General features: G+C 39.6%; 1 protein-coding gene across 1 annotated transcript in view; it reads left to right on the forward strand.

Moving 5' to 3' along the window:
* The first annotated feature begins 6,825 nt into the window (after nt 1-6,825).
* The window catches only part of LOC122156977 (bifunctional heparan sulfate N-deacetylase/N-sulfotransferase 3), a 61,834-nt gene continuing 42,707 nt past the window's right edge, over nt 6,826-25,952 (forward strand). The window contains exon 1 of the mRNA XM_042812303.1: nt 6,826-7,806. Coding sequence (XP_042668237.1) covers nt 6,826-7,806 — 981 coding nt within the window. The remainder of the gene's footprint in view (nt 7,807-25,952) is intronic.

Here is a 25,952-nt window from a genome sequence, read left to right on the forward strand (position 1 = left end):
ACACTCCATTTAGTATGGAAGAAACTCCGGGAGACTTTGCTGATGCTTTGCTCGGGGTCGCGCGGCTCCGCGACCGAGGCGCGGCAGGTGCCGGCGGCCCGCAGTCCCACGGCTCTCTCAGGGCAGACGGAGGGACAGCAGAGCTTGTCCCGCCCAGCCCTTTCCTCCGGTGCCGGTCCAGCACGGAGCTCTCGCACGGCGCCTCGCGGGCACGCGGGCGGCCGCGGGCCCTGACGGGACGGAGGCGCGAAGCAGCGCCCCGCGGGCGGGCGGTGAACAACCCGCCCTTCGCGGTGAGCGCGGAGCGCGGCCCCTCCTCCGGAGCGCGAGGCTGAGGAGGGGCGGTGGCGGCGGCCCCGCCCGGCGCTCGCACCCCCGGGCGGCTCAGCCCCGCCGCACCTCCCCGCGGGCGGGCCGCGGCCGGGGCGGTGCCGCTCTCCCCGCGGCGGGCGTGGGGAGCTGCCGGCTCCGCCGGGCTGCGCCCAGCCGCGGGGACGGGAACGGTGGCAGAGGGCTGAGGAGCGGAAAGGAACGGAGCCCGCAGGCGAGTCCCGGGGCGGCGGCATGGCGGCGGAGCGCGGCTGGAGGTAACGGCCGCGGCGGGCGGCTCCTCCGGCGGGATCGGAACCCCCGGCTCCAGTCTGCGGGCGGTGCGCGGTTGCTGCTCTGTTTCAGGGCCCCGCCGCTCCCCGAAAAGTTGTGCGGTGCCGCCCGGGCAGCCCGCCCGGTGCTCGGGTGCCTCGGCGCGTCCCGGGCTGCTTCGGGTCGTTCCGTCCGTCGGCGGCGCGCTCGGCATCTGCGTGCCGGCTGTGGTACCCAGCGCTGCCCTTCCGCCGCCTTTGGTTTTCTTTTTTCTGCCCTGTTTTCCCGACCGCTTCTGTGCGACGCTGTTGCCCTCTGGTGTCTGTGGGCGGCCGGCCGGGCGGCAAACTCGGTCGTCGCCGGGAAGAGACCGTTAATGACTTCAGGTGGTGACAGCTGCTGGAATTCTCAAAGTCCCGTGAGGACATTACAGCCGATCCGACCGTTAGTGCACAGCAACACGAGGCCTTTGGTAAATGGCAGAAAAGTCTTTTGCGCTTTCATTCGCTACTTTTCGCTAGGTAACTTCGTTTTCTGGGTTGATTCATTGATTGGTTTGTGTGGCTTTGCCATTTTCTTTATTAAAACGGCAAGCGGAGAAGACGGCGTTCTTTTAGCCGTCGGCATTCTCCTCGGGTGTTGGGGCGGGAACGCCGCCCGCTGCGGGGAGAGGGCGAGAGCGGGACGGGCGGGACGCGGGGACGTGCCACGCGTTGACCTTACGGGCGGTTCGCCGGCAGGTCGTGTCGTTCCTACTTTGTAACGTTCGTCTGCTTGCTAGAAACAGATTTTGCCTTTGAAAAACGGCGTGAGACATAAGGTATCCTAAGATGCGTGGTAGAAAGTCTTGTGTGAAGATAGAGTAGCAATTTGAAGAACAAAACTGACCTTTGCGCTAAATGGAAGTCTCCCTCTTAAATACTGTATAGTTGTTATTCTAAAATACTTCTTTAATAACAAATTCTGATGCGTGAGTTCCTGCCTTGTCAGGTTCTGTAGCACCGCATACAGCAGTGCAGCATTGAGGTAAGGATAGCTGAGATATGACAGCAGCTGAAAACTGCTTGCACCAAGAACTCAAGAAAAAGCGTGTCTATCTGCCAGAATGTTTGTTCTGCTTTTCTGTTTGGTTTGGGTTTTTTTGTTTGTTTGTTTAAAGGTACCTGAGAAACGTGCTTTACCTGAGTATTGGAGGGCTTACAAGCTTTGTTAGACAATGAAAAAGAGTCTCAATGCCTTCCCTGGGCTGTTTATGTTTCATAGCACCATCTTTTCCAGCTGAAAATGTCTCCTTAATATCCAGCCATAAGACCTCGTTCTCCACCTGCTTACGAGGTTATTATGCTTAACTTATGAGTTATTGCCGCTTGAATACTTCAGTCAGCACTGTGAAGTAGAGGTACTTTGGTATGTGGAGACCAGTTTCATGTTTTCATGATTGGTCTTTAAAAATGTGAGCTCTACTGCCTATGCCAGATGGGGCTACTTCGAATGCCCTTTGCTGCTTTTTATCAGTCATTCTTACATCCAAGAGTTACATTTTAGTAGCAATGATACAGTGAATGGGAGCGTTTCCTGAAGGTTATATTTCATAGCAGCTGTCCAAAGCAGGATTTTCTGCTCTAAGCAATTAAATAGCATTCTAATCACTATAAGCTGGAATGCCTATATCAATGTGCTGAACAATATGTCTGTTCTTGATGTAGGACTCCTCATTCAACCCATGAGGAGAGTGTTGTTACTGCTGCTGAGCACCCAGTCTGGTAAAGAACAGGCACGGAACATAATGAGGAGGATTATTACAGGAGGCAGGTGGAAAAATATGTATAGATATTGCAAAGCAAACAGATGTAATAACTGAATAAAACTGTTGGCTAATGAATCCTGAATTCACAGTGCTTTGTGACTGGGAAGATTTTCTTTACCCTGAAACAGTTTATGAGGGTTTTTGTTTTATCTTTGTATGTAAGTGTGACACAACTTTGTTGCTCCTAAGCAGAAGTCACAATATATAGCCGCCTTTGCATAGGTCTGAGGTAAATTAAACCAGGTTTTCATACTGGGCTTTAAAAAACTTAAATTGAGAGCATTTTCTCTTACGCTTTTGGTTATTTTTGCTTAGCCTATTGGTTAAATCTTGATAGTTTTAAATATACTGAGATAAACCACATTTCTCTTAGTTTTAAGTCACATTGATATTCATGACACAACTTCAACAGATAAATTTTTTAAAGTATAAGACTTAAAGCAGTTTTCCATGTTTGTCTTTATGTGGATACAGGTAGTAGGAGAGCAAGAACTATGTTTCTTTAGAGCTCCTTAGTCCAGAAAACAGCTTGTTCATGCTGTGCAGACAAGGCAGTCGTACAAAGCCCATGCTGCAGTGTGTGCTGGGCATGCCGCGGAAGTCCTAGTGCAGAAATCTGCCAGTGAGGGCATGGTGTTCACAGTTGCCATGGCACTCACACAGCACATGTCCTTATACTCTGTGCATCAGTCTGAGCCTGAGGATGGGGCTCCTCACCAAGCGCAAAGACTTCTGGTGAAGTTGCTTTCATATTATGTTAGTTTTACTGCTGGGAAATAATAATTAAAAAAACCCTGATATCTGATTTTGTGCTGCTCTCTGTGCTCACTAGAGAACACCTCTACACCTCATGAATAGTAAAATCCCCAGCCAGCTTTGTCTCGAATATTTGCGATAGGGTTATTGTGCTGAAATGATTTATAGGAGCCAGGATTGCAGTCATTTGTAGTTAGTAAAGTAATAAACTCCAGACAGCTACAAGTGGTAGGAACTCACGAAAGCCATGTGGCTCCATCATGGTGCTTGTTCTGTCATCAGTTTTTTTCTTATTAGTGAATTTGGAGAAAAGGGAAAACATGAAGTGCAAAATCTGTATTCTAATACCTCTCTTTCATTCTGGCTGGCAGAAGGTACCCAGGGCTGTGACAGCCCGGCAACATGTGTGACAATTGTAGATCTCATTAATAATGTGATATTTTATTTCCTGTGCCCGTAAGATTTTTGTGAGAACTAGTCTGATGCTGCAGAAATCACTTCTGCAGTAGAAGAGGATGACATTGAGCTTTGCTGCATTCAGAATAAAATGCAACATTTCTTTCCATGACTCAGCTTTCTCACAGCAAGATCTTGTCCTGCATAGTGAGTCCACAAGTTAAAAACAAACTTCTAAATATTAGACATATTTTCAAGTAATTTTTATCACTAATCTTCACACTAAGGTGATATTTTGATACCGAATGCAATGTAAATAAAAGCCACTGGTCTCAATTTTCAGAGAATGGCATAAAAATGTGCAAGTATGTAAGAAGTAAAAAAAAAAATAATTTGATCATGGAGATCAAGCTGTCATGACTTATTTATTCTTTTATTAAATATTGTATTCTTTTCTTGTGAAAATAAGATTCCACAAGGACAGCCCTGTTCTGAAGTACCACTTCAGAGAGCTTCCTTGGGGTTGGTATGTTCTAAACAGTGCCCTCTGTCAGTGTGTACTGTGGGCAGTAATCATGTAGAAGAACTATTTGCCCTTAAGCTGTGTCTGAGGCTGTGACCCTGTGACCAAGTTCACATAGTCATGGTAAGTTGTACAGTGTGGGGTGAGTGATGCACCAAGGAGGTCTCTGTACCTCTGTTACAGCCAGTGCATGATGTTTTAGGCTGTAAGAATCCAGTATATCTAGCAAATAGTATTGTTCAGAGTAAAAGTAGTCTGTTCCTGCACAAAAACAGCTGTAACTTGTCAAGGCTTTGAAACTGTTCTGATGTTATTAAATGTATGTTCCCTTTTCTTTTGTGTTCTTTTGAACTCTTGCCATGCAAAGCAGTCTTTAAATAAGCAAGACCTTACATAAGAATCAAGCTGATTCAAGAGAACATGCATTTAAAACTTGTCTTATTCTGTTTCATTCCTCTTCCTTCCTTCCTCTTTTCAGTGGTGAGGATGCCAGGTCTGGCTGTGGTCCTGCTGGGTCTCAGAGATTTCCTCAGTGTGAAGCCTTGCATCTATCAGCGTTTCTACCCACCCCTTCTTGCAGCTGCACTCTGTACCTCAGGAGGTACCAGCAATAAGGAGCTAAGAATAAAATGGCATGGGCTTTCCTGTAGAAAAACACAGCTCTCTAGGCTGGCTCCAGATTTTCTGCTCCATGGAACCACCTTAGGACATCTTTGCTGCAAATATTTCAAGTGCTTCTGCTGCTTCCTTTATCAGCCCTTGAGCTGCAGCCCCTCTATAATACCTTGTTCAAACGTGTGCCTACAGCTGCTGCACCCAGTCAGCCCTTTCTTGCCATGAATTTGGGTCACTCTGAATTTTTCCTGCTCCAGGAAAAATTCCTTCAGTATTAACACATTCAGGTGGCAAGGTAGGAGCTGAAGCTGGTGAAGAGTGAGACATCAAAATCACACTGCTGGGAGCTTCTAGCTCATCTGACTTGAATGGTTCCTGTCATAAAAATAGGAGCTCTTCATGGCTCTGTCAGAGCAGCTTGGGGAAGAAGAAGCAAGCAAGCCTCGAGCAGTATGTTGAATGGTGGCTGACTGCCACTCAGGGAAGCAATGGTACTTTAGTCAGTAAGAGTTCTGCTTTGGAGGTTCGTGTCTCTCTACTTGTTAAGCAGACCTGAAGCTCTTTGTAAGGCTAAGTAAGACAGGGTGTGTGGTTTTTTGAAGAAAGGCAGCCATGTGTATAATTATTCCTCAGAATGCAGTAAGCATTCATTTTGGCCACTCAAATTATGAGTTTCTTGGCAGCCAGTCAGCTGCATTGGAGATGCAAAATGAGGGCTGTTTTCACTGAGAATCCTTTGTGCCCGTAACAGAAAATTGACTGTCTGGAAACATGCCTTAAAAATCTAGTTTTACTCATTCAAGTAAATGAAGCTTCTAGTTTATCATCTGCCTTCCTATCAGTTTGTATATATCTTTTCTGCTGTCTAACGCAATGCACTTGAAGGTAGTATGACAAAAATCAAATATCTCAATACTTAAAATGTTTGAGATCTTCTAAAGGTACTTTCAGATTTACGTTCAGTATCTGTCCATTCTGAATGCCTCCAGTTTCTACAGGCACAAATTATATTACTTCTGGTTAACACTGAATAACTTGGCTATGTGCCTGAGTAAAAGGAGAATCTCTTGTCTAAAAGCTGTATATGAGGCTTTGTCCAACTGCGGGTGAGATTCAAGGCCAGGTGCAAGTCCACTGAGAGCAGGGAGTGCTGATGAGATGCTATCTATGGAAAGTAGAGTAGGAGTTGACAAGAGCAGAATGTGTCCAGAAAGTGGGCTCATCTGGTGATACACAGGTTTAAAGAGAATCTGAGTTATGAATGAGAGCTGACATATTCTTACTCTTGGCGCTCAGTTTTGCTCTTCTGATAGATGGGATGCCGTGTAGTTTCTTCTTGAGTTATGGACTCTCCAACTTCATTCAGAAGTGCATTAATGAAGTATAGAATACACTTAGAATACATGTAGAATAATGTTCCCCTATTTTCTAGGCCTTGACATAGAAAGGTTGTGACATTTCCTCAATGTTTGTGTTATCAGCAGTTGTTTATCAGTAATTCTTTTGGTTTGGGGTTAAAAAGAAAGAAACAAGAGAAACAGTAAGTTCTTTGCTGCCGTAACCTTGCATTTCAGTGCCTTCTGAGTATGCCCTGTTTTACATTATATTCTGGGGGCAGGGAGTCTGTGGGAATTCTGGAAGGGAATTCTGGCTAGGTCTTTTGGCTCTTGAAATGTTAGGCTTTGTTTTTGTTAGGTTGAAGTTTTTCAAGGAGGAGGTTCTTCAAGCTGCTCCTTTATTTGTGCTTTAGATATTCTGGTGTTGCAATACTATAAAATGCAGAGTGACGGTTGTATTTTATAAAACAATCAGGTATAATGGAGAGCAGGAACAAATAATGCTACTAATGTAAAATTTCAGAAGGAAACTATCACAGTTCTTTGAATTGTTTTCTTCTAAACCTTTCTTTAGCAGTGACTTGTGTTATCCATTAATTCAAATGTGACAGTACTTCACAGATGTGGTGCCTTAATTAAATCTCTGATTTTCTTTTCTTCTAGACTATACCTTCTGTAAAGCTTTGTGGAAGATAAATGTGTGTGCTGCAATGGTGACATAAATATTTAAGAGGACTGGAACAAGTTGTTGAGAATCTGCGTGTGTTTTTAATGCTGCTGTTGAGAGCAATCTAAGACAAGTAAACAACATGAGTTTTATCATGAAACTTCATAGACATTTTCAAAGAACAGTTATTTTGCTGGCTACTTTTTGTACGGTGAGCATTGTTATTTCTGCATACTACTTGTACAATGGCTACAAACAAGAAAATGAACTTTCTGAAATCTCTTCAGAAGTGGAATGTGGTGATCTTCCACTGTTTCCATACAAGCTGATGGAGATGAAGACCATGAAGCCTATTGATCCACTGAGGACAGATCTTGTAGTGCTGGTATTTGTGGAAAGTCAATATTCAACATTAGGCCAAGATATAATAACCGTTTTAGAATCTAGCAGATTTCAGTATCACATTGAAATTGCATCTGGAAAAGGTGACCTCCCAGTGCTTATGGACAAAAATAAGGGCAAATATGCTCTCATAGTGTATGAAAATATTCTAAAGTATGTGAATATGGACTCTTGGAACAGAGGTCTTCTAGATAAGTATTGCATAGAATATGGTGTAGGGGTTATTGGATTTCACAAAGGCAATGAGAACAGCTTGCAGAGCTTTCAGTTGAAGGGCTTTCCTTTTCACGTCCACAGCAATCTGGGTATTAAGGACTGTTGCATTAACCCTTATTCCCCACTGCTCCATGTGACTAAATCTTCTAAGCTTGAGAAAGGTCCTTTGCTTGGAAATGACTGGGCAGTTTTCCAGATTAATCATACAGCTTACCAGCCAGTGATATTTGCAAAAGTAAAGACACCAGAAAACCTTTTGCCATCTGCTGCTAAAAGTGCTCTCCATGCCACAGTAATTCATGACCTGGGTCTCCACGATGGGATACAACGAGTCCTTTTCGGCAATAATTTGAATTTTTGGTTGCACAAGCTGATTTTCATAGATGCCATCTCTTTTCTGTCCGGAAAGAAGCTCAAACTGTCCTTGGATAGGTATGTTCTGGTTGATATAGATGACATCTTCGTTGGGAAGGAAGGAACAAGAATGAATGCCAATGATGTACAGGTAAAGTATGTACAGAAACTAATAGTTGTTAAGGCAAAGTATCATGTTTTTATTATTACTCTTAAAATGAACAGTTATTAATTGTTGAAACTCAAAAAGGATGTGAATCAGTAAGAATAGCTATGCAAACTCTTTGTGCCTTGAGAGAGAAGACAATATGACTGACTCTCTGCAGTCATTAACTCAAGGTGTAGAAGTTCCTTCCTCCTCCAAGCTGAAGGGGTGTGAGTGCAACTTCACTTCTATAGGTGAGAAAGGGAACATAAGAAAATAAGAGTCACTGGTTAATATCACTTGTTTTCTCTTAAATAGCAAAAATGCTTGCTGAACTAAATTCTGTAATCTCACTGGTGGGCACCTCTGAATTACATTCTCTGTACTACGTATGGAAAATAGTCTTTCACAAGAAAATTAAAGATGACTAGTTGCTAAGTAACTGTTAAAGAAAGGTGGTAAGAGAGGCAGTGTTTTCATTTCTCCCTGAGCCCCCAAGCACTCACAGTTCTAATTAAGTAATTAGAGTATTTAACTCTAGTCTGATGATACCTTCTGCCTAAATGTGTACTTTAGAAGTACTTGGAAACAGCACAGGACTTCAAAGCTGGACCCGAGATCTATTAGCATGTAATGTACGTGTTGCTAGTCTTACAAGTGGGAAGTAAATGTGGTGAGCAAAAAGAAATGTCAACATAAATTTTGAAGAACTGATTGGATTATTAGCTTAAATGTTTAAAATGCATTTCAAATGTCAAAAGCTGGTTGCAGCATTTCACCTTTCTTAGTTTTATGGCACTTACTTACAAGCAAGGTTTGTATTAATTTAGGTCTCAAAAGCTTGTTCAGTCACTAAATGAGTCAGTGTTAAAAATGTTAAATTTTCATCTTAACATTTCAAGTTGGACATTTAGGAATGTCCTTTTTTTTTACTCTCCATTGTCATGCTGTTCAAGTGAGGTTGTAGGTTGAAGTCAGTAGGAATAACATTACTTCTTGCTATATGCCTCCCTTTCTTTTTGTGAAGTCTTGTAGCTAAGCAGATAGAGATAACTGCAGAAATAATACTCAGTCTAGAAGCTAAAGAATAAGTTAAGATGCTGATGACTAGTTTCTGCTGGAAACATGGGGAAATTTCCTGTGAAAACTTTCAGCATGGAAAGATGTTCTGAAAAAGGTTGGGCAGTGATAGCACTCCATGAAGATGATAGTCTTATTAACATTATTAACTCGATTTTTTAATTGTGTTTTGTGTATTTTTTTTTTTCCAGTGGTAGTATATGTGTCAAATTGCAGCAGCCCTGTGTTAAACTGTGTTATTAAGCAAGAGACTTGAATTTGTAGTTACTTAAATGTATTTTAAAATTGCACTATACACTGAAACTTCCTCTGTGTATGCAATTATAAATAAGAGATATGTTCCTTAGATAATTAGGTGTTTCCCCTATGCAAAAAAAAAAAAAAAAAAAAAAAAAAAAGTATGGATTGGAATAGAATAAGGGTGAATTTCTGTATGGAAATTGGTGCCAACATTTGAGTTAGATGGTTAAGCACGCTTTGAGGATCTCCAGTGTGCAAACTGAAATTGCAGGAACAAGGTAATCAGTTGTTGTGCAGAAGGAGCAGTTTCTATTAACAAATAAAGCCCAAATAGATTTCCCACTATGTTGTACAGCAGCAATTTGAAATATTATGTTTCAAATTTTGTCTATGTGAATGATACCTGAAGATAATCATTCTAACTTATCCTAAAATGAAAAATTGCCAGAATTACTTGCTAGAAACAGGTGGCTATTGAGACAAATTAGAGTAAAGCAAATACAAAAGGATGAACTGTATTGTTCCAAGAGAATAATTTGCAGTATGTCAGAATGTTATCTTTCCTAAGTAAAACTGTCAAATTAAATAGAAATAGTATCAGAGTGGAAATAAATGAAATTACCCTACTTAAAAGTTACAGTGAACTATGCTCTGAAAGAGTGGAATGCAAAAGCGTTCCCTTCAAGTTCTTCATCTACTTGAAAGTTAAAACATTCTATTAAACGTGTTGTTAGGGCTGTCAGGTACAATGCATCTTCATTACTATTAATATCAAAGGAATTACCCTCTGTGGCACGTTGACATGTGGAAGGAATGAAATAAAATCAATTTGCAGTAGTTGAGAATCTGTTATTGTATAGTGTGTTTTGCATAAGTGACACTCCATTAGACAGCAGTGTTTTACTGGTTTCTGTTGCATTGACTGTGACAGAATTGAATGTAAAAAGAAGTTACTAAATGAAGAGTTTGTGTAATTTCAAGATTAACTCATTTCTGCTAAGGTTATATTATAAATACTGGTAGTATAAAATTGGATATCATGTTTTTTGTGTTTCATTTTTGTTTAATGTGTTTCCTACCTAATATTTTCTGGATGCAGTCGTGTCTTTTAAGACTGAACTTACTTAATGCGCTGTGGATGTTTCTTCACGCACTCCATTAATTAATGCACTTAATCACTTCAGAAAGCTTCTAGTCCCCAGAATAGCTGTGTGGTTAGCACTGCTCCCTGTATAAGGCAAAATTTAGAAATTGGAGAGTTGTTGCAGATGTGATACAAAACTATAACTCATCAGTGAGTTACAGCACTGAGTTACAGCATCAGAGTTACAGCACTGACCCCTCTGGTCCATCTGGCCCAACCCCTGCTCAAGCAAGGCCATCCAGTGCAGGCTGCCCAGGACCGTATCCATCTGGTTTGGAAGATCTCCAAGGAGGGAGATTCTGATTCCAAGTAAGGTCAGGTTTTCAAAAGAATTTCTTCTCACTTTTTTTCATAGGTTAAACTGCTCACTTTTTTGAATTTTGTGAACTGGAGTTGAGGCTATCTGAAAATTGCTGTCATAAGGTTAAGTGTTGTTTTTTGATCGGTAGTATATATTGACCTCAAAAGCGGTGAAGTCAAAAGCAATACCTCTAAATGAGAGCCTTCTGCATCTCTAAAAATTAGGCAGAGTGGTGGTGCTTCAGCTGGAGTATATGTAGTGCCACAAATACAAGCGTAGAGAACCCTTCTAAAAATCTTTGGACAAAGCTTGTATAAAAGTCCTTTAAAACTAATAAATGGGTTGTTTTGTTAAACAATACAGCTTTTTTATTTAAAAAAATAAATAACCACCAAACCTTGGAACTGTATTTCAGATTTTTAGGTTTGATTGTTACCAATTTGACTGTCACTATACAAAATCTGGATAAATAAAACTGTTCTCCCAGGTGCTGTACTGAATAGCTGCCACTGGTAATCATCCATGTTCATCTTTATTTATTTTATCACTCTCTGATAAAATAGAAGTAAGAGAATAGAACATTTTTGTAGTCTAATTGCATCCCACATTGAATATAAGCGTAGTAATGTCATCTCAGCATTCATTTTTCAGTAACCATTTTTCTCTCTTAATATCTGTCTAGCAGGAGAGACCATTATGCTGTGACAGTGCAACAATTTTTCTTTATGCCTTTTAGTCTTTGCAGTCCAAATAATTCTCTGAAACGGACAGCCAATTTATCTAAATACCTGCAAAGAAAGTTTATCTTAATAGACCAAGATTGTCCCAGCACAGTAGAGTAATTTAATATAATCTTTTTTTTTTTTTTGTCACCATTACTTTCAATTTATTTATTTATTTTCAGACTATAAAGCATTGGGAAAGTCATTTGATATTAGAAGGGAAATTAAATATGACTTTTTTATTTTCTACTTACTGTCCAGTACTGGTGGATTACAGTGGAATGTGCAAAAGTTGCTCAACCATTTCCTTCATTTCCCCAGTCCATCTCTTTATGTATTTCCTTGAGAGCTGATCATGCTTTCAGAATGAAAAATCAGAACGTTGTGATTTTTTATTGATTATTCTTTTAAGTTACTAGCTATGTGATTTTTGCATTGTGGGATACTTTCTACTTTTCAAAAGAGGTAATTTAAGCTGAAGTCTGGTAATCTCTACACTTTTTTCATGTAAGCCTAATTTTTTTTTTTACCCTTTTTAATTCCTGCACTGCTCAGGTATGGATCTACGGTGTTGATATTATTTAGGAAGAGTCTGGCCTGAATGAGCATTTTTGTTCATGTAACATATTAAACAAACAGTGCACAAATGGAATCATATTAACGCTTGAAAATAGTATGATAGATACTTCTTGTATTTTCTTATTACTCTTCTATAATTGCCAAGGAAAAGCTTTCATATTAACCATATACATTTTTGAGAGAGATGTAATCTTTTCTTTTCTTTTTTCTATCTTGTGAGCACTTAAGCAATACATTGATTAGGAGACTCACGTTTGGGAAATAGAATCTCGAACTTACAATGTTTTTGGCATTAGACTTGGTGCATTTGGACTGCAAGAGCAGTCCACCTAGTGAGATTCTTTCATATCATCTGTGCCAAATGGTGTACTGATAGCACAGAGGATTCAGCCAGGAAGAGTAAATTCATAGCATTTTAGCTTCCATCACTCGCAGTCTGACATTTTGCCCAGATTTTGAGTTTTATAAAGTATACATCTGTAGAGCTAACCCTCTGTCTTCCCATAATAGACAACATAGAAAAATATCTTTAGGCAGACACTGATTAAGTTAATTGCACCTTAAAACCTGATATTTTTCTTTTGCTCACAAAATATTCCTAGGGTGGCTAAGATCAAGGTTAAACATTTGCACTTGATCAGATGAATCTCATTTTGTGTTCCAAATCCAGTTTTGCCCTCATTATCATATTTCCTCAGTATTTTGGTGATCATCTCCTGTTTAATACAACAGAGATTTCTCTTCCAATATGTAATTGTTTATTCATTACTTTGCAAATTTGTCCTCGGTAGTCACTATAGCTTAAATACATGATACTTGATACTGTTGTTTAAAGCCCATGCAGTATCTTTCTCTCCTGTGTAGCGTATGTAGAAAGAAAGCAGATATTCCAGTGGGAGAGCATTCCACTAGTATGCTTTTTAGTTTTAAATATACAAGGCCATATCTTTTCAACTCCTCTGCATAGGAATGACCTAAATATTTGCTTCAGAGAAACTTCCGTATATTGTGTATTGTGGCAGAGCGGCTGGAATGTGCCAGAAAGCCTGAACTGCCAAGGCACAGAACAGTTCTGTCACAAAAGAAAGCCTAATTCTCCAAGTTAATTGTTTCTTTATCTATAGGATCGCACAGAAGGTTATCAGTAAAGAAATGATAGGTATGTCATCAGAGCTGTTGGAGATGTCTATTCAGTTGCATTGAGCTGTAAATCTTTCCTATGGGGAGATGGAAAAGATCTTTTTTAAATGACAGCATGAATTAACTACTAGGAACTTTTGTTTAGCTTTATCATTTTATATTTCTAATCAATTAGCCCTGTTACTTTCATGCTGTTATTCAGTGCATTTACTGTGTGTACACATGTGTTCTGTCTTCATTTGATCTGAAGCTCCTGTGGTACCTTACACTGACTTGGTTGGAATAATAAATAAAAAGTATATCCTTAAAAGCAGTGAAGAAAGGGAATAGTAGAAATGGTGGTGTTTCTGTGACTGGCTGATCCTGTAGGAAGTCTGACTTCTTGAGCATATTATTTCAGATATAGCAGTGTAGAAAATTATGCACTGTGAAGAAATAGAGAGTTAGATCTCAGATAAAGAAAATATAACTTCAAAAAAACATTCTTTTATGTTTTATGAGCTGCTACCAGCTTGTAGAACATTTTACCGGTCAGTCATCTTAACATTTAATGTGTAAGAGCAATTTGGTTGAACTAGCAACTTGTGTGAATTTTGATTTACTAAAGCCGATAGAGGTGCAGCTCAGCATTCCAGCTCTTACTTTAAAAGGAGCACACTTTCTTTTGAAACAAAGCTGGGTAAAAATCCCTACTCAGAATATAGAGGCTACACAGAAGTGATAGGAAAGATGATACTTAGGTCTGTTTGAGAGTGACACTTCTGAGATTAGCAGGGTAGTGATGGAGGGTTCTAGGTGTGCTTGTTTCTCCCACCCTGCGCTTGCATAAGCTGGAAACAGCCAAACCCAATGGAATAGGCTTGGCACTGTCTGTACAGTACTTATCTGCAGTACTAAGTGCAGGAAGACACAAACCTTGCTTAGTAACCGTGTGTCCTCAGAATGAAATCCCTAAATAGAATGTGCATATCAAACAGCAGTGCTGGCATGCTCCCTTGGAGCTGCAAAGCCGTATTTCTTTTCCTAGTAGGGTAACTGCATTGACCTATTCTCACCACTTGGTTAAACTGTTCTGCTTAATTCTACAGAATTTCTCAGGTACAGCAGCTGTGAAAAGGGTGCTGTGTAGCTAACGCACATTGCTCTGGGTTAAAAATGTGGAAGAAAGTAAGTGCTGATTGACCTCCAGATGCTCCTCCTAGCTCAGAATCCATTCATGTTGGTGTGTCAAGTGTGAGGAGGCTTTCAGTTGTAGCGCTTTACCTGTTATAAAGAAACCAAATTTCATTCTTTCTATGAATTTGGTGTCTTTTCTTGGTTCAGTGTTTCCTGGAATTCATATCTTGTTCACTTATTTTCATGATGGCGTTTTGGAGTTTCTTCTGGAAAATTATTTTGCAGAAAAAAGCAGTCAAATGTGGTTTTTCTTAGTCTCACTGAACCTGTGAGAGTCAGCAAAGTTGTACCACTCACACTTCTGGTGTGCAGCAGCATTCGAGGCCTTCCACAAAGCCATTTAAGTATCATTGCTGAAGATAATATTCTATGTATCTGTTGTCCTACTTCTTTTAGGCCAAGGTTTATAAATAAGCTAAGTATTTTCTACTCTAAAGGAACCCTGTTGAAGTTTTGAACGTTAGAAGGATAGCATTTTTTTAGTTTGCAAGTGCCCCATGGGGGAGGGTTGGGTCAGGACAGTGTTGCTTCCCCATACATCCTCATTTGTATTTACTGATAGCGATGAAACTTAACTGCTCAATGCAGGGTTCTCTGGAGTATTAAGACAAAAGATATCCCAAAAAGACAAGGCAGGTCACTAATCATAAAGCTGTATATAGAGGTTTTCTTTTTCCCCTCTTATTTTTGCCATGCTGGAGTAACTTTTTTCTTTTTTAATTTAAAAGTTTGTAACACTATTCATGCAAACCTAAATCTTGAAACTGTTTTTTTTACTCAGTCCCATAAGTGAACTATGATCCGTCTGTGTCCGGGAGAAGTTAGAGAAGGCAGAAAACAGTTACAGCTTTTCTTATTGTCAAAGGGGCTGCAGAAACTGCTTGTCAGTATGGTAAATCCTGTGTGATCTTAAGGGCTGGTGAGAATGATGTGCTTCAAGCTATTCTACCCCAGTTTGACTACTGGTTGCACATTCCCTGGCCCATCCTACTAATAACATCTTCTAGTTAAGCATGATACGCGCTGTTTCCTTCTAGTTGCCTTACCTTTACCAGCAAGTTCCTTGGTGCCCAGTGTACTACTTTACTTCAGCAGCAAAGCTAGAGCTTTGCCTTAAGGACACGTTTTCATAACAGCCGTTTATATCTGGTCAAGGGATCTGTATCCATTTAAAAATATCTGTAATGCACCATGTAAAATCAATGTTACCTCGTGGGCCATTGTTTTTCTAACAAAAGTATGATCACCTACAGAGGAATAAAGGAAGGAATTAATGGCAATGTGTGGTTGAGCAGAATTTTTCACTTGACCTGGCTCACAAATTGCATCTTTAACAACTTGCCCAAATGCTCATTTACAAATAAATTAAATAATCCCAGAATCTGGCCAATGAAGTTTTGAGATATTCTACAGTTGTTGTTTTACTTGAATGCATGTGGGTTTTGGTAGGCTATCTCTGAGAGCATATGGTTTTCAGAAGGTGACTTGAGGCAAAATCAATTTCTTTTTTGGAAGGGAATTATCTATAATGAAGGACACAGGAGAAAGCGCCTCTGCTGGAGAGGAAGCCAGGTACTTCTTGTTATAACTTCTCGTTTATTTGATCATGGTCATCTTACCAGTCTGATTTGCTCAGTGGGGCTTCTTCCACATGCTGGACTGTTCCCAGATGTTCTTTCTACTCAATACTTTCTAAAGTTTTTGTAATGTAAATAGTAAAATTAAGAGAGAAAAACAAAGGAAGTTCCTGATATTTGGTGGTAATTTACAGATATATATGTGCTTCCACTGAAATGTTACTTTAAGTAATGTGTTGTAGCTTCACCAGCTGACATATGGAAGTAATAGAGGAAAGAATTACAGCTCCCTTTTTATAACCAAATGAAGGCAAATGCTCTGGGGACTGTCACACATGACATATGGCAAGAGGGTTTCCTTCCACCCATAGTGATTTGCTGCCATTTGGGAAGCTCATTAGCATTCTCAGAACAAGGTCGTTATTGATCCCATTATTTTCTCACCCGGAGGTTAAACCACTCTTAGCATGTTTAAGGGGGAAAAGTACTGTATTCCCAGCCCACATCCCTGCTAAGTGACTGTTTCTTTGCTTACCTATGTCACAGGTCTTACAGTTTAACTGTTACGCAACTTGAAAAAATATTACACCTTTGGTGTTGATGTAACTTCACAGCTTTTATAATTAGCACGCTTCCTGACTTACCAAGAAAGTTGTATCTATGAATATACTGTTGATTTCCCAAATCAGTAGGTGTGCAGCATGGGTGCAGTCCCATATGTTTCTAGCAGTTGTGGAAACCTTTTTCATTTTTAATTCTCTTTTTCTCTAGTAGCGAATGCTTTGATATCCATCCTTAGGCTGAATGAATTTTCTTACCAGTGGTGCCTGCCTTTTGTATTTTCATTGCTGTTATTGATGGAATTGTGCCCTGTAAGAGCCATTTAGCTATTCTATTTCAATATTAAGTAGTTATTACTTATATTAAGTTATATCAATTACTAATGTATTAGTTATGTTAAGTAGCTATGCTCATATAGCTCCTTCTTGCACTGCTTCTACTTTTCCCTTGACAGTTTGTTATCCAGAGATATCTTTACACTTGAATATAAGTCTTCACTTACAGAGAAATCCACACCAAATGCTTATGTCCAGCCAACATGCCATACTTGAGTGATCATTTTTGGTTCACAGCCATGTAGTTAGCAAGTTCTGTCTCCTTTCCTTTTCTCAGAAACTTGTAATTTAAGAATACATGTGAATGTTTTCATGGATGAGATGAGAACGCATGTAATTCTGCACGCTTTGAATATAGTCAACATAACCTAAGCTCAGCTTGGTTTGGCTTGTTCCATATGGTAGGAAAGCAAAACCTGCCATTCTAAAACTTATAAAGTGAAATATGAGTCAGGACATATTGAAACCTTAGTATGCAATGTAAGACATTCAAATCTGCTGGATAATTTGCCTCTGCTGAAAAAGCTTTTTCAGGGTTTCAAGATCAGTACTTTCAAGGCTATCTGTTGTTGTTCACTGAATAACAGCATCTTGAGAGCAAAAGAAAAAGGGAAGTTGAGGGAAATCAAAGCTCAGTAAGTAACTTCTCTGCGTTAATGCACTAAACCTGAGGCAAGATTCTAACATTCTGTGGCATGCATGGCATCCTAATTCAGGACTGGCTGTGTGCTGGAACTGCTTTCCAGCCTACTGGCAGTGTACCCCGGAACTACCCTCTACGGCCCTCGCCTTCCATGCGCTACAGGCTCTCGTGTCAGAGGTTCTTTTTGTTCTGTTTGCAACTTTCTTTATGAAGTCTCTGAGCATGCTGAAGGCGTGCTGTGAAAAGTACTTTGGTAATACAAATAATAACAATGCAAGTACAACTGTAGAGATACATTGCCAAACGAGCTAAAAGAATTATTCTGGGCTTTTTCAAATGATGAGCTTGCTGTCCAATTCCTTCTGCTAATGGAATGGAATAAAATTTTCACAAATAACAGATTGAAATGCGATGCAGACAGTTATAGAAATCAAAGCAGTTAACTGTAAAACAGTATCAAGATTGGCCCTGACATCTTTGCAGAATTTCAGTCGTATCAAGAAAGCACAATATGGCTGAAAGAGAAAAATGAGGGTAGAAGTGGGACAGTATTTCAGTAGCTGCTCTTACAAGAGCAGCTGCATGGAAAGCGTCCATTCTTTTCTCTCATTCAGTCTGGGAGATGTCAGTGCCACAGCATGATTTATTCTGCATGGTCATGCTTACAAAACAAAGTGAAAGAAATTCAGTAGGTTGACTGTATGTTTGTAATCCTGGGAATAAATAATAATATTTTACAGTTGGAAAGTACTTCATCTTTCTGACCAAAGAGATTTCTAGAATATTGTGTTCAGTTTCTGCAGCACTGAATTAGAAACATCTAGAGACTGCTTAGACAGAGACACCGGGACAGTCAGGAAATTTCTGAGTTAGGACTGAAAAAGTAAAGGCTAGGGAACTTGGCAAGTGATGATAACCAAAGCAGAAAGCAATAGGCTGCAGATGTTTGCAGACTGTAAGCAGTGAAGGTGGATAAGAATTACTTCATGTAAGGCACTGAGATATTTGGCTGAACAGCCAGTAAAAGTTCCTTATAATAGCATGTTTCATGTAGTTGAACAGAGGGTAGTATCTGAAAGGAACTAGAAGGATTATGTAAGTCTTTAAAAATTAAATTTAGCAAGAGAAGATGAAATATGGAAGCAATATAATATTGGCGGGGAATTTGTACTGATATGTACTCTCAGTCTCTTACAGTGTAATGAAATGCAAAGCTCGCTTTGGATCCCTGTATGTCGATTTGAGTTCCCTAGGTGTAGAATTTAGTCAGGTGGGGATATTTACCTACCTACATCTAGTTTCTATAATCTTGTACTTTAGAAATGAGACCAGTTATGCAAAACCAGAAGAGATACATTAACTATTCAAACTAAATAATCCCCTTATGCTTGTCTTACCAGTTGTCCCATGTTTCAAACAAGATCTTAATTTTTTTTTTTTTTTTATCTCTGCTGAAGTATTTCTCCTAGACCAGGTGCTATGTAGGAGTCAATGAAGCTGTCCAAATTTTGATTACCCTATTTTAAGTTCTTACGTCTTCTCTGTGTTGACAACATATAATCATAACTCTTCTCAAGCCCTGTGTTTTCTGTCAGCTCTTTTGTGCCAGCCTTCCTTGCCTGCTTATTCATTTTCTACCAATTATTTGATACCAGTGCTGACGTAACAGAGAAAGTTCACTCAGCAACTTGGAAACTACTAATAAAAAGAAGGAGGGAAAAAGTCTTTATACATCAGCTCATCCAAGACAAGGGAGGGAGATGGACAGGTGAGTAGATAAAGATTTTTGCATAGGCAAGACAATAAGAGCAGCTTGGACATCTATTTGCTGCCGCTGGGGGAGGAACAAGAAATATATTTCTGAGTAGGCTGTAACATCTGCATGCTGCCCAGCCCATGGTATGGTTCATTTATTCTGCATGACAGTGGTGTGCTAGCTCTGCTACACTTGTTTGAGCAGGGCGAGCAACAGGCTATTTGTAATCTGAATGAAGAGAGTGCAAGTCTTCGTTGATTTGTGCTTTATTTTATTCTCTAAGATGTTAAACAAAGTATTAGCACCAATATTATTGTGCTTGTCTAAAACCCTTAAGGGGAAAAAAAAAAGTATAATGTGGCGAACACCAGACCTCTCTCTCTTTTTGTCTGGTAACAGTATGCAATGTCCAGTATTATTTTTCAAGCTATCTAAATTACAGCGTGTTCTTCCTTAGCCCGTGATTCGACTTTTACTGTGAACACATAGCAATTTATTTTGCAATTGTAGCTAGTGTTAGTTGATTCTAATTACTGGAAAAGTCTTGTAAAATTTTATATGCTTTAAAGTTTGTATGGTCTAGAAAAACAGATAAATACCACCCACTGTTGAGCTGTGTTTGTCAGTATAACTTGGTCAACATTTCAAAATCCTGTTTATTTAAAATTCTACTGAAGAAGGCCAAGCTTTTCAACTTAGGAGGCAGCTCAATCCATGTTTATCCAGGGTCCAACACTGAGATTCAGAGAATACTAGTGCTGACAAAATAAATCAGATTGAAGCTTGTTCACAAGGCTGTATTCACAGATGGTTGGTACTTGATGTACGCAATAGTGACACCGTACTTTAACTTTCCTTTCCAGAAAAAATCATTTATGATGGCTCTCTTTGCCTTTGTCAATCCATCAACCCAACAACTTTTGAGCCTGCCAGTTTCATTCCAACTCGACAGATATGGACAGCTCTCAAGGATGGTTGGATTCCTCCTAGATGCCAGGAAATCAGTGGAATAGGATGTATGAGGATCAATGCACGTACCAAAATAGATTTCAGTGAGCTCTGCTTTTGTCCCTTTGCTTTGACGTCCCCTGGCACGTCAGTCTATGACTGGAAAGTAGTGATAGTGCAGACCGTCTTTTATTTTTCTAGATAGGATGTGGGGGACAGGGTGGAAAAGGAAGGCAGGGCTTTTGAAACCCAAAGGGGAGGTAAGCCTCAGCTGGCACTGTGGGATGAAATGCAAACTACTGAATGATAAGAGTAGATTTCAGAGACAAATTTCTATAAGAAAACAAGTTTTATGACAAAAATTTTTTGTTTTGTGTGCCAGCAGTGAGTGAAAAGGTGGATCTGAAATCTAACTTGCATCTCTAAAATCACTGTCATTTTGGATACAGCCACTGACATGCATGTGAATGGGGTCGATGTAATGATAGCTGCTGCTCTGTGAGGCCACTGTGGTCCCTTCTGCTGAGAAAAGAAGCCTGGAAGTTCTTCCAGTATTGAATCTTCTGGATATTTTCATAATCCAGTGGCTGTACAGAGTCACATGCTGGGGTGCAAGGGCCTCTAGCACCTGAACCAGGCAGTGTGTGATGAATAGGAGTGCACACACTTTGCCTTATGGAAGGTGGTGGCCAGTCCATGGTGTGAAGCACAGCCCTGCTTGGGGAGCAGCCCTCCTCCTTCAGCCAAACACTGACTGCTGTGTCTGGTGGCAGCAGTAAAAGCTAAAGCTGGAGCTGGCATATGAGGAAACATTAAATAAGAGACAAACATGATGTTGACAATGAATACAGTATTAGGAGTTTGAGTAATATTTGTGTCCTTTCTGAGAATCTCAGAGTCACAGGGGTTGGAAGGACCTCAAGAGATTGAGTCCAACTGCCCTGCTAAAGCAGGTACCCTACAATAGATTGCATAGGTAAGAGTCCAGACGAGTCATGAATATCTACATAGAAGGAGACTCTACAACCTCTCTTGGCAACCTGTTCCAGTGCACTGTCACCCTAAAGAGCACCCTTTATGGTGCCCACCATAAAGATCTTCTGTGTCTTAGTATGGAACTTTCCATGTGCAGTCCATTACTCCTTGCTTTGTTGGTACACACCGCTGAGAAGAGCCTGGCCTCATCCATTTGCCTCCCACCTTCCTTTAGATATTTGTAAACTTTTATCAGATCCCTTCTTGGTCATCTTTTCCCCAGGCTGAACAGACCCAGGTTACTCAGCTTTTCCTCATACAGGGGGTGCTCCAGGACACTAATCATCTTTGTGGCCCTCCTCCAGGCTCCTTCTAGGAGATCCCTGCCTTTTTTGATCTGAGGAGCCCAGAACTGGACACTGTAGTCAAAATGTAGCCTCATCAGGGCAGAATAGAGGGGGAGAGTCAGCTCCCTTGACCTGCTGGCCACTCTCTTTCTAATGCACCCCAGGACATGCTGCTGGCTCATGGCCATCCTGTTGTCCACCAGGACCTCCAGGTCCTTCGCAGAGCTAATCTCCAGCAGGCCATTCCTTAACCTGTGCTAATGAGCTGGGTTACTAAAAACCCATTGGACAGCCATGATGTTCTAATATCATTGACAAAATATTGTGCAAAATTGACAACATTATTTGCCAAGAAGTGAACTGGAATAGGAGCTGATCTATTCTGTCACACTAAGCGATGGCCAGTCATGCTCAGAGCTGAGGCAGCTGAACAGTGTGAGCTGTTTTGTGGCATGGCTGCCTAAATTCTTGTACTGTGGGTAACAGACCTTGTTTTCCAGTTACACTGACTGGTTCAACAAAAATCATCAGATCACAAGAATTTTAACTGGATGAATACAAGGAGATGTTAAATGTGTTTTAGAGTTGCTTTGCTCTCAGTTTAAGTTGTATTATACTCTGAGAATTTACTTTTTTGTACGTGCTGTTTCATGAGCTGTGAATGAAAGAACCGGTAAGTATTCCATTGAATTGTCTGACCAAAATCCAGGAAAAATATCATATGGACTAGTAGAACTAATAGATACCCTACTTCAATTGGCCTAGGTTTTTTGACTTTTAATTAAAAGAAATGCAGGGCTTTATTTCAGTTATCTGTAGGATAATGAGATCGTTTAGCTGTTTAGTGATAGTCACCTCTTTCATCAAAGTACAGTTTAATTAAGAGCTACTAATTGCAGAATTCCATGCAGAATCCTGAAAACAGCATGATAATTACATTACTTTATTAAATATTATTGGCACCAAGTATTTAAAATCTTCAATTTACCTTGTCATAATTAGCTTATTCTCATTAGCTGCTATCTCAACCTCCAAGAAGTGAAAGCTGGTGATAGAACTTAGTCAAAAGTATTTCTGAAATCTCTTGATTGCATAAATGATACATCTGGGATGAAAGAGCCTAATTACTTGAAAGTGCATAATTGGGCCATCATCAGGGTTGTTTTTACATGATACAAAAAATATCCAAATGAAGTCCCAGCAACATTAAAATTGTGTTCTTATGGAAAACTTTGGAAAATGTTATCTCAGATGACTTGCATCAGAAGTCACTGGTTGGTTGGTTTGTTTTTGGTGTTCTTTAGAGGATATCAAAATCGGATCCCTATCTCTGATAATCAGGATTGCATGTTTGTGCAGTTACAGCACCTATGCATACAAACTGTAGGGGTCTCTCCTGAATTTTTTGAAAATCAGATTCAGTGTCTCATACTGGATACTGAAAAAAAAGCAACAAAACGCACATCATCAGGCTTCATCCTTCTCTTTTATCTTATTAATGCTTTGAAGAGCAGCTGGGTTGCTGAGTTAGTGGTGTTTATAGAATTTATTGAAAAGATTTGCACCAACTTCCTTACTTGTCGAATATGGTCCGTAATACTATAGGAAATCTCCTATAGAAATCTATGTTATATATAGTTAAGCTCCTCAAGTGGATGACTGGGGACACACAGTCCCACCTAATGCAATCAATGACAGCTTTGCCTGTCCTGCACATTAAACACCTGGGCTGTAAGGCATTTCTGTTAGATAATTTAAAAATGTAATTGCTGAAGGTAGAAGCTAGCTGTCAGTAAACCATACTAATTTTTAAATAATAAGATTTAGTCTCCTCCAAAGACTTTTTGCACACATTTTTAGTTTTAAATTCTGCCATGGTTCTCTGTAAATAGGCTTCTTGCTGGCATATGGTACTTTCAAACTGTTAATTAAATTGTCCTATTTTTAAGGGACCTGGCAGACTTTTCAAAATCTAGAATCAAATTTTGGAATTCAGAGAATAATTTTTCTTTAAGTCACTGCATCTTAAGAAACATTATTTCCCTAATTTTTAATATTTTGTACAAAATAGCAAGCATAGTTGTCTTCAGCTCACATAGAATATGCTATGTTATAAACTTCAACATAATTATAATCAGTTTAGTTTTTCCAGCTCTGTTTCAGCAGTCTTTATACCTCTGCTGGATTGTGTCCTATTAGATGACTTGCTTCTGCCAAACTGTAGAGCAGTATCCTCTCCACACACAGTTTAGAGTCTATTTATAATTTATGGTCTCTGGCATCTGAACATTTTGCTGGAAAGTCTGAAGATTTTTTTTTTGTTTTCGTCTCTTACCCTCTCTGTAGCACAGCACAGTTAATAGAATGCAAAGAGAAAATGTAATCATTCTTCTCCTTTTGTCTGAAGGGTATTCAAAATATTTTTCAGATAAACCTGCTATACCCAAAGCAATTATTCTTTCTCCTGCATAGATTAAATGTTTATGGTAATAGGTGTCAGAATGATAATCTTGGAAATCCAGAAAGAATAGACATTGAATTTTAATGATGTTCTAAAATACATAATGTATCTTGAGGGAAATGTTTTTTCTCAGAAGTAAAATAGTCTGTCTAATAAAATAATGATTCTCAGCCATGTGGGATGGACCCTTATTGACACTGCCTTATGTTTCTCCTTGCTGTGCTGCCTTCCATTGCCTCCATAGATCCCAGATTCTTGTTGCTGCCTTCACTGCCGTAGTTCCTCAGTGGTTGCTGTCACCGCATCACTGGGGCTCACTTTCAGCTTCTTATCACACTGCTGTAACATTTCCTGTGGATCCCTACTCCTCCCTCACTGCTCTCTCCCTTTAGGCAGCATGTCCGTCCTTCCTTTTATTCTATAAATCTCAGAAGTGCCAGAGCAAACCCCAAAACAAGAGGCAGTTTGTCTCTGGTATGGACTGTGCTGGGCTGTCTCACGTCTAACTCTGCACACCTTGCTAGCGCCTCATAGCCTAGGACTGGAATGCAAAAGATGGTAAGGCAGACCCCGAAATACAAATGGGAGGTTTCAAGTAGTGATTGTTGAATTGCTGAAGCACGGTGCTTTAAAAGAAGTTTAAACTACTTCTGCATCCAGGCACCTAAAAAGGTGCTTCACTACTTAACTCTGTGCTTTCACGTTACACTTCATACCAATTTGTTTTAACTTTTCAAAAAGTCTTTGCCTTTAATAAAAAGCCAGTATGATTAAAGAAGCAAAATAATTTGTAATTCAATGACTCCTTTGATAGTATGTGAAACAGCAAAGTATATGTTCCTGAAAAGAGATTTGTTTTCTGAAAAAATGAGGGAGGAGATAGCTCAGTGTTGTGATTTTTCCCTGCCAGTCTTTCTTCCTTTTGTTACTGACTTGGAAAAATGTTCTGAATTGAAGTTTGGTGTCTTGATGCTGCAGCATTTGAAGCTATGTCTACCTTTTGCTAACTTAGTTAAAATCTAGGTAGTACAAGAAAAATTAACAGTTATGAACTGTTTTACTTTTCAAGTGTCTGAGTTCTTTAGCAGCTTTTGAGTAGAAAAAATGGTCAGAAATATGTTGATATGACTACAGAAGCACAAAATAGTTCCTTCTTCATGAAACAAGACTAAAGCATTCTTGATTAATATATTTGATAAGCTGAGATGTTTGGGATAGAAGACTTTGTTGATGTTGAAGAAATTACTACCGTCTGTTTACTGAAGGCAAGTTGACACTTCTGACATCTCCATAACAGGCTATAATGGGAACTCATGTGAAGAGGCATTTTGAGAACAGGAGGAAGAATGGTTTCCTGACTGCAGAGATGGGAAGCAAGTTCTGGCAATATGAGTTTTATTCTTGGCTTTACTGCTGATTTACTTGAGAAAAAGCTTGAAATCTTTTGACAACCTATTGTCATCAGTCTGTGCCTCTGTTTGTCCTGTCTACAAGGTGAGAAAAATGAAATAAAGCTGTTTCCTTTGTAAACGAAGTAGAAATTTCTGAATAAAAAGTGATTTTTAAAAATTTAGTTTTCAAGAAAGGAGGTCATCCTTACAAAGGCAGGAATTTTCATACTTTTTCATGTTCATTCAGAAACAGTTCTCCTGGCTTCTATTGTTGCATTTGTGATCTTAGAACACATTTTCCCTTAAACTCTTGTTTAACTAAGTTCCTCACTGGTATTGACTGATAACATAACATTGGCAATTATAGCAGCTTATGTTTGCTTAGAAGCTTCATCAAAAGTGAAATTGAAGTAACTTAAATGGGATCATGCTGATTAATCACCTGAGAATCTGACTTTGTTTACAACATATTGTGATTCTTTATTCTCCTTTTGTTATACTATAAACATGTCAGATGCAAGGACTAGAAGAGCTCTGTCTTACTCTCAGAACATTTTTTGTCTATTGCTTGGATTGTAAACAGGGCCTCTTTCTGAGACTGTTTTGGACTACTGGTGAACAAAGGGATCTCTCATCCTATATTGAATTCTCACATTTGATTGCTGGCAAAATAAATTTCCTAAACCTAATGTGTGAGCTAGGAAAAGTTTAAAATTAACTACTGCATTGTAGCTGTACATGTAATAGTGATTACACAGCCAGCAATTTTATTTTCC

The sequence above is a fragment of the Centrocercus urophasianus genome, unplaced genomic scaffold, assembly GCF_019232065.1.
Source record: "Centrocercus urophasianus isolate 14NV4802_14NV808 unplaced genomic scaffold, USGS_Curo_1.0 seq_13, whole genome shotgun sequence".
Lineage (NCBI taxonomy): Eukaryota > Metazoa > Chordata > Aves > Galliformes > Phasianidae > Centrocercus > Centrocercus urophasianus.